Genomic DNA, 9,771 nt, shown 5'->3' with positions numbered 1-9,771 from the left:
TACCACACATTGGTTGAGTGCATCCAACCTTTTGCAAGGTATATATAGAGCTGCATCAACAAGTAAATCAGCTATAAATGATATAGCCAACTATTTTGCTAACATTTGTTAATTATAATTGTTCATGCAGAAATGTCAGAAAAGGCTTCTTTTACATGAGGATTTCCTGCCTTTCTCTTTTTTCACATTAACTAAATATCTTGGGATTTGGGTACTTATAAATAACATTTTAATTAACAAATTAATTAAATTTTTTAAATTGAAGTTTAGCTGAGAAATGATTTTACAACAAAAGGTTTTATGGTAAATGTCCCATGTTTATTAACTTTTTTAATAGCAAGGTTGTGTGGGAAGATTCAAGATACAAAATGTCTTCAAACAAATTGTCATTAATCTGCTCATCGAAACCATGCGATGCAATTTTTAATGCCACATTTTTTGTGGATACAATGAAAAACAAAAATCCAAAGTTGACTTGACAATAAATGCACATATACATGTATTTTTCCTTTTACTGTTAAACAATGAAACACACTGTTCTCTGTATTTTCAAGTCCATTTTGAAGTGAGTGACATGGTGTTGATTGTTTTTTCCACTTTGCTGGCCCCATCTCAACAGGTCCATAGACAATGTCATGTTTTATCATACTCCATTTCACTAGCAACCAAGCCAGGGATCCTCTCTGTTTTTCCTGGATATGAAGGACATTTTCCTGCCCATTTCTGTTGAGTAGATTCGCCTGCAGGTCTCAAAGCTCCTCCGCTGACGTTCTTGGCAGGGCTTCTCACAGTACCGCTTTCGCTTCACTGTTTCAATAATGCCATCCCGAGTCAGGACCCTGGGGTATGTAGAGAAAACAAGTGAAGGGTTGACACTTGGGGTTGCATTCAAGACAATTTCCAACAGGTAAATGGTAATAGCTAATATTAAGGACTCGGGCAGCCCCTGAAATGTAAAAGTAGTGTAAAGAAAACATTCAATGGATTTATAATTTTCTCATAGCTAATGTTTACACATCATTTTTTATAGAACATAATACTCAAAGCTGGGTCAGCATCGAGACTGCTTTTTTTTGTATTTTGACTTATCAGATGGGATTATTTAACAACTCGTGGAGAAATTGGATATTTTAAACTCCCGTTTCAATGTGAGATTGCCGTTATGCTCAGTCGAATTTCTTGGCCATGATGTTACGACAACATGTTATACAATTGCTAGTAATGGTGATTAACATGCTCTAGACGTTAAATACGTTAAATCAGGTGTTAACGTTATCCTCATTACCTCTTTATCTAACTCACAAATTCCCTAAAAACATCTAAACGAGTGTTTAACAAATATGCTCTCCTTGAAACCACTGCGCAGGCGCAGCTCTGTGACATTGAGCGGAAGGTTCACTTAGCTAACATTAGCCTCTCTTCCCATAGATAACAGCAATCTTTAAAAAAAAATTCATATTAACAACTTGTGCCTGACCTGGTTAAAGTCTTGTACGCCTGTTCAACGTTGAGGTCGTGGACCATCACTGTCCGCGAAATGAAACGAAGGTGCCTCGACATGATGAAACCAGTGCTTGCTTAACTCTAAACCGACTGGAAACATGCACGTACAAAGGTTCCGGATCCAAGAAAACCCAAGGTAAACAGTCTTTGCCCTAAATCAACGCTAGGTGACGCTTCACCCATCTTTGTGAATTACTTTTGCCATTTGTTGGAGTTACCACAGGAGTTTACCTTGGTTGTTATCTTTTTGCCGACCACTCCAGATGTATTTGCCCAAATATAAATATACAAAAGAAACTTATAAACGTTGACCCATGAATATATGACAAACGGCAGTTTGGAGTTTACATATGAGTTTACCCTACGTATGTATGTATGTATGTATGTATGTATGTATGTATGTATGTATGTATGTATGTATGTATGTATGTATGTATGTATGTATGTATGTATGTATGTATGTATGTATGTATGTATGTATGTATGTATGTATGTATGTATGTATGTATGTATGTATGTATGTATGTATGTATGTATGTATGTATGTTTATATGTAAGACTGCTGTATATGCACATCAGTTCAATTATTCAGTGTATTTATACTAAACTTCATCATTTCCTAAATGCCATAATATTACACTGTGTTGGTAGTTTCTATACAATGAAATATGATGTCATATTGTTGTTTTAAAGATCGGGGTCAATGCAGTCCCCATGTATGAAGGCTGAGGCCTTTGCAGTGTTCCCTCTCCAAAGCACAGGGAACCACAGCAGCTATCATAGTTTTTATAAAGGGAGTTTGCTTTCAGGGGAATCACAGATTATGAAACTGCATCCATTGTCATAGCAACAGGGACAGCGGTGTCCAGTGTTATCCTCTCACCAGGGCCATTCTCCTCTTCTTCTTCCCATCCCTGAGCTGCTGTTGTCCTCTGTGTGCGGCCATTCTGAGGTCAGCCAGCGGTTAATGCTGTCCTATATGCTGGTATTACTAATTAGCATTCAAAAGTGCTTTTAGATTTCCCCTCAAAATACCTGTTGAAGTTAATCCCATGTTGCTGTAATTGTATATGGGAGAGTTTCTGGATGGTGCCACAGGGAGGAATGTTTGAGACAATTCTGTGCTGATAACATCATGCCTCCTTTTGTTGGATGAATGCCCTGCATCATGTTTCCAGAGGTATCTCTTCTGATCCACACCTGATGAAATATTCTTGGCAGTGTGTGAGCGCATGCGTGAGAGAAAGAAAGATCACAGAGAGAGAGTGAATAACATAAGGAAAATTAGGCTTGCACAGAAAGGCTCTGACAATTAGTCTTGTAAAACTTGGTTTGCTAATTTGTTTCTGTTTTGTCAGTGTGCATTGCCAAGTTATTTATTCCAGGCACCACCTATACTTAACATCTTTGTCCTTGGTTCAGAAACGTTATCAAGTGATGTTCACAACAGCAGCTTTGAAAGGGAATATTATAGGTACATAGAAATGATCAAAAGCATTGATATACTGTGGACTACATGCTTTAGGTAAAATAAAAATAAAAAGCTGGTCTGTTATGCTGGCTTCTGTATCAGTATATACATTATGTGTTTATTACATTTATAATTATGTTCAGGACCTTACTATTTCTCTCTTAGGCCATCCCCCGGCCTTCGTATTACTAACCGTATGTCTATTTTTTCAGATGTTTTTAAATAGGCAACACCTTTGGATTGCCGTTGTTGTACTATTATCTGTGCGACTCCACTTCTTACAGCTCTCCTTGACTGTTTACGGTATTATTTTAAGTCCTAACTAAGCTAGCATTGTAATAGCTGCCTGAAGCTAATGTGTTGCTGGCATAACATTATAACCTATAGGTGACAGTTGCTGTTGGACTAACAGTTATGTATTTGTACTTTTGTGGGTGTACAGTATATTGACTAATTACTGTGCTGTATTTGGAAGAAAAACTTTTTTTGGTTTATCAACATCTAATTTAACAAAATTTCTCTTGTTTTGAAATCATAATGAACTTTTATTTGTTTTTTAAAATAATTTTATCATACATCATCAATGCCTGGATGTCCTGAAAATACCAATTAAGATTTGAATGTGAATTGTAATTTGAGAGCAATAGAGGAAGGATCAGTTTCACCTCAATGAGAATGTAAACAGTGTCTTAAGTCTTTGTTTGTGTACAAACTTAACATTTAGCCCTGAGATGTAATTAAATGCAGGTTAAGACAGCAATGTTGGGTAAAGAGTGTATACTCTACAATTAGCCAATGATGAATAAACTAGACTGATGTGTCTATCTTATTTTTTTAGAAAAGACAAGATATACTTTGATCCCAAATTGGGATTTATTTTTAGAAAGATGCAGATGGCACCTTCCTGGATAGATGACCAGCTATAGTTCTTATCTTTTTGCTCTTTCATTACCAGCTTTGAGACCCCCCCCACAAATAAACCCTGATATCTGATTTCACATTTCAGATATGACAGCTTAACACAAGTCTTTAGATGACAGTGAAAAGTTTCATGCTTTTTTATTTAATTGCTAAGTTATTTAGGTTGTCTATTACCTTTTATTTCTCAAATCACTGGGACAATTAACTTCGCATCAACCTGAGAAAAAAAAATCATTAATACTAAATATCTGAGCCTGGCTGCTCATCAACATCAAAGGACTTACTGGAAGTGCATTTTCCAGCTGGTATCCAAATATTTCACCATGCTGACAGGGGTGGAGGGTAGAGTCAGGACTAGGGGGAAAGTCCCTCCCTGTCCCAGGCATCTGTAATGGCCGGACCAGCGTCAGGTCCAGGAGAGCTGTCAGCCAATCAGAGCAGCGCAGATGCAGGCAGCAGAGACTGCTTTACTACCCGGTTAGCGGAGGGGACTAACAGACAGACAGAGAACCGGAGTGAGTCTGCAGACACTATCGGAGTCCAATCTGCAAACATAATGGAAACGAGAAGAAAACCACAGATTTCTCAGGAAAATGGAAAATGAAGTCTTCCCAACATTTTGAGGAACTTCTGAAAGCTCTGGGTAAGAAATGCATTTAAAGCATGTGATGCAGCCTACACGCAGATTATTTATTTTATTTGCTTAAAAAATGCCCAATAATATTATTTCTCTGTAGAGGTCTAGCCTACACAAGTACTATTTTACTTAAGTAAAAGTGTTAATTCCACGGTGGAAAAATACAATTAAAAGTCTTCCAGTCAACATTGTTTAGTAAAAGTAAAACAAATATTCAAAAATACTATAAAGGCCCGTTTTAGAAATAAATATGTTATTAATGTATTACGATTATTAATGCATTAATGAGTTCATCACTTTAATGTTGCAGCCGGTAAAGCATTGGTATATGTTTGCCTATAAACTGCAGATTAGCTTGTGAATTTCCCAGAGGGATCAAGAAAATGTATCTTAACCTATAACAAAACATAATACTTGAGAATTTGACAATTGATTGAAGGATAGCCCCTTGAGACCTAGCATCTCATTTTCGAGGGGGGGTCCTAAAAAAATGATAATGATACATTATTTGTTCCTTGTATTTTGGATAATTAAACTGAAATTGTCAAACAAAATATGCAGTCAAGTAGAACATACAATGTTGACTCTGATTTGTAGTCAATAAATAAGTGTGAGGTAACCAGATCTTGAAATAATCAATTTGAAAAAAAGTAACTCAACATGTAGGTACAGTATTTGAGTAAATGTACTTCTAGTCACTGTTCACCACAGGGTTGCATCCCCCTTGTTTTCCACCTTTTGTTGAAAGTGCTTTGCAGGCAAAATTCAAATTTGATGCCAGTTTAGAGTCAGGCATCATATTGTTATCCGGTTTATCATCAACCATTCTACTCCATTGTTAAAATGCAAAAGGGAAAGGGAAGAATCTCCTGCACAAAGACCTGTCAAGCTTGTTGTCAGTGGCATTATCTACTGGAAATCCACTTTGCTAACAGGAGGTCAACTGGAGAACCAAAGTGGTCTGAAGTGGCTCTCTGTAGTTAAACTGGTTTGCTCCAGCCCTCCTTACATGTATTGGAATATTGGTCTTATAAAGCTATATGAGACTGTATGGATGGCAGTTATAAGAGAGCACAGGAGAGAGAGGTCAGGCCAGGGCCAACCAGTGGCATCCATTAAAAATTTGAAGACAAATAGCCTGTGGAGGAATGCTAGATTAGACTCATCTGAAGCAGGGTCCTCCTCATGCGGTTGTAATTAGAGCCAGTGTAAACGGAACTAAGCCTCGACATGGGCCCCAGCAGCTAGCCGGATCTGAGACTGACTTTCCTTCTCTGCCCCAGGCCTCGCTGACCCAATCTAGGGCTCTACGTATGTGTTGAGTGTGTGTGTGTGTGTGTGTGTGTGTGTGTGTGTGTGTGTGTGTGTGTGTGTGTGTGTGTGTGTGTGTGTGTGTGTGTGTGTGTGTGTGTGTGTGTGTGTGTGTGTGTGTGTGTGTGTGTATCGCCGCCTTTAGTACCACCCCATGAGCAAATATGGTCTTTACTAAATCAGATTTGTGGGGTAGCCTTGACCTATGTGGCATTCCAGTTCATATGAATACTGTCAAAAACCTAACCATCAACGGACATTTTAATTTTTTTCATTCCTAAAATATCGCATCTCTTCCAACCCAGCACCAACACATGGACAAATTAGAGAATGGCCCCACCAGGCTCAAGATCCCAAGGGGTTAAGGCACCAGGGCCAGAGCAGTTCTTTGAATCGACTGGTAGGGGGGCCCTTGCTGCTCACATTACCAATGCTATGTCCTTACTGCAGCGGCCCATGTTCGAAAATCTTCAGCTATACAATGAATAAGGGCCCCTAGAAAAATAAATCTAAAAAGACATTTCCTATTGCAAAAGGCAACAACTAGAGAGAAAAAATAAAATAAAAATGACGTGTCGGACTACAAAGAGACACAAAATGACTACCAAATATCCCACTACATGAAGATCATTTCACTATAAACAGACACCAAATAAAGAGATATGGGAAACAATACAAATAGACACAAAAAGTACAACAGATACAAAGCAGGACGAAAACACACAAATTAGCTAAAACATTAAAACTATGAAATACACAGAAAACTAAGGGATGCAAAAGCTCCAAAAAAGAGCCACATTTGCATCACTTTCAGTTTGTGATAAGGGTCAACAATCCAGCTTCAGTTGAGTTTTTAATTGAATTGGTGATGGCCAAATGTAATATTGTGTTGAAGTTTTTAACAATGTCACAGTAATAAGTGGTTACAAGACCATACAAGGGATTTTGCATGCTGCAACCGATTAAAAACAACTCATGTATGCTTTCCTGGCAACCATTTTTTAAATACCACAAAAACGTAGCTTAATTTCCTTGGTTTTAGTTCATTTAGTAGAGCAAATAAAAGTCAGCGTGCAGAGACTTGAAGCTAGGAAACATATCACAATCAACATTTCACTGCTGTATTTTCTTTCATCAGAATTATATTATCATTGTGGTGTAATGCATGTGACAGACTGCTGTGAAAACTTTGGGCTGCCAAAAAGCCTTGTTTTCATGACCTTTATTGGGGAAAAGCAAACTGAGAATAATAAGCAAACACAGATGTTATGGGTACAATAAAATGAATTTGGTTATTGCTTGTGTTGAAAAGGCTGTTGTGAGGCTTTCAAATATCAGATGTCCTTGTTTCAAGGTCCGCCAAGTAAGGAAAATGCCCTGCTTGCAGCAGCATTACCTTAGAGAAATAATCTAAAAAGGTGTTGAAAGATTTGTTTTGATCATTTAAGTATTGCTTTCAAATATTCAAAGGCTTTATTGTCATATGCACAGTAGCTCCAGCGTAGATATGGCAATGAAAATCTTAAGTCCAAGGCTCTGCGAACAATGCAACATAAATATATATATAAGACATAAAACAATTAAACAAATAATAAAATAGTGCAAGAAGAAACAGAGTAGAATAAAATAGTACAAGATAATCTTGTGCACCCTTTACCTAAGTTAAGAAATCAGTGTAATAACGTCAAATATTTCCTGGATGCAGTTTTGTTATTTGGGTACCTACAAAACCAATCATATGCACTTTATATTCTTTGCACACAAACATAGGTGATGTTTTTTTTCGCAGGCTAACAGTTAGCTTTCTTTCCATTTGGTGTGTGAGCAGGTGTGAATATGCTTCTGAGGAAGATTGCAGTGACAGCGGCCTCCAGCCCGGCAGTGGAAATCACCCAGCAGGATGACAGTCTGTCCATCAAGACATCCACCAGCGTCCGCACCACCCACGTCTCATTCACCGTGGGTCAGTCCTTCAATGAGACCACAGTGGATGGACGTCCCTGCACGGTACACATTCCTGAATAATATCAATACGTGCATACCACCATTTGGCAAGCTCTGCGCTGAAGAAACACATGGAAATAATTTTGGTGCAACTCTAGAGTCAGCCCTCTTGATAGTACATGGATCTGTTCTTAATCAAACTTTTTCCGAGTGATTGGTGAAGGAAAGATTCCTGACAGGTCAAAAAAAAGTCCAATATGTAGAAATAGGCACGCCTAAGCTCCAGTTATGAAAAAAAGCAACTTTATAGGCACTTGTATTATTGATATTCTGCATTCTTTAAATCCCTGCAGAGTCTTCCTACGTGGGAAACAGACAGCAAAATAAGCTGTGAGCAGACTTTACAGAAAGGCGATGGGCCCAAGACGTCGTGGACTCGAGAGGTGACCAACGATGGAGAACTGATACTGGTAAGTACTTCTGGTAATAATTTGGTGTAAAGCATCAATACATGGAGCTGTATGGAAATACATACATATACCTTATAGATAGAATATAACATTAAAAAAGACATTAAAATTATAATCAATTACCTTTACAAAATAAAAAACGTGTTGAAAACTTTTAAGATCATCTATAAGCCATAAATAAGAACAGCTTTTACGATAATGTTAGCAGATATCTGAACTACTTTAATTATACTGCAAGGGTATTTTCTCCTGCTTTTTTCCATTAGTTTCAACTTATAACCAGTTTATAATGTGTTCCCTCAGAGAAAAGTGAAATTTCCTTTTGTTGCTGTTTTCTTTCAGACAATGACTGCAGGGGATGTTGTCTGCACCAGAGTTTATGAGAGGGAATGAGGAAATATTTTCAAGACCGACATGCAATACTCCAGTTTTGTGCCTCATGCATGGTTTACATTTACTCAACTTGTTTTCTCCTTCATTCCCTTAGCCAGTCATATGTTGATCTCAAACAGTGCACTGTGTAGAAAAGGCTTCAGTTTACATGAATGTATGTTGGCACAGTAGTTGCTTTTATAACCCCTAAAGCTGAACTTTTTCTTTATGTATCTTATATAAACATTGCACATTCCTTTTCTGAAAGCTGTGTCTAAATCCTTTTCAACATGTTAATAAACTGTTTTATAGATTCCTTTTCAAACACTCGCTCTTGTATGTTACTTTCTCCCCTTCCCTTGTCATCCATCTGCATATCAATTTACATCATTGTCTGCCATTCATATTCTCCAGATAATCCCCACCCTTTACCCTCCATCTTTCCATTCCCAGTCCAGTACCTTGTCCTCTGTGTGCTCCTATGTCATAATAGCTCACTACAGTATGTATTCAATTAGACAAAAAACTCCCTTAGACAATTTATATTTCAGAAACTTTGCTTTGAGGGACATTTGGCGAAGACCAGAAGGAAACAGGGAGTGGGAAGGAAAAAGAGAGTTGGAAAGAAAGAGATGTCATGAGAAATTTATTTCAAAGCATCTAGAGGTTATGCTTTATATTTCCCCTCTCCAGCTGTACCTACTTACAGAATGAGCTCAATAAAAAATCCCCCACTCCTTTTGTCTTTGGCTTTGCACTCAGGTACAAAGTGTTAAGTGGTTTTCTCTTACACTGTGCATGAAGATTTCCTGCTGCTCCCTCTCAAAAAACACTTTTTAACAGTATGCAGCCAAGATATTATGCAAACAGGCTTTACATGTTCAATGAATTGTAATATTTAACAGTAGAGTGCTTCAAATCTTTCGTTTACTCAACCAAAACTCAACTGTGTGTTTCAATATGAGGCAGACTTCACCTCGATGTGAGAAATGGACCTACAGGGTTTCTCCGGCATTTCCTGACGAGAGTGCTGTAACCGTTCAATCAGGCAGTGATGGTTTTTCCAGGTGTTTTAAACAGTGTAAACGCAAGCGTATCTGAGAAGTGATTTCCAGTTTATATACAGTGTCGAGCAAGCAGCA

The 9,771-nt window shown here is 37.8% G+C and overlaps 2 protein-coding genes across 2 annotated transcripts; one reads left to right on the top strand and one right to left on the bottom strand.

The window, feature by feature from the left end:
• Positions 1–296: 296 nt before the first annotated feature.
• mrps21 (mitochondrial ribosomal protein S21) lies at positions 297–1,629 on the bottom strand. Its single transcript, XM_063898466.1, has 2 exons — positions 1,478–1,629; positions 297–839 (listed from the first exon to the last, which is right to left on the bottom strand). Exons 1-2 carry the CDS (start codon positions 1,558–1,560, stop codon positions 659–661), a joined length of 264 nt encoding a protein of 87 aa, XP_063754536.1. The 5' UTR covers positions 1,561–1,629; the 3' UTR covers positions 297–658.
• Positions 1,630–4,336: 2,707 nt separating this feature from the next.
• Positions 4,337–8,954, top strand: crabp2b (cellular retinoic acid binding protein 2, b). Its single transcript, XM_063898488.1, has 4 exons — positions 4,337–4,538; positions 7,672–7,850; positions 8,141–8,257; positions 8,600–8,954. Exons 1-4 carry the CDS (start codon positions 4,496–4,498, stop codon positions 8,648–8,650), a joined length of 390 nt encoding a protein of 129 aa, XP_063754558.1. The 5' UTR covers positions 4,337–4,495; the 3' UTR covers positions 8,651–8,954.
• Positions 8,955–9,771: the final 817 nt, after the last annotated feature.

This window comes from Eleginops maclovinus, chromosome 13, assembly GCF_036324505.1.
Source record: "Eleginops maclovinus isolate JMC-PN-2008 ecotype Puerto Natales chromosome 13, JC_Emac_rtc_rv5, whole genome shotgun sequence".
NCBI classification, from domain to species: Eukaryota; Metazoa; Chordata; class Actinopteri; order Perciformes; family Eleginopidae; genus Eleginops; species Eleginops maclovinus.
The sequence above is the reverse complement of the archived record's forward strand: the minus strand, read 5'-3'. Positions and strand labels throughout refer to the sequence as shown.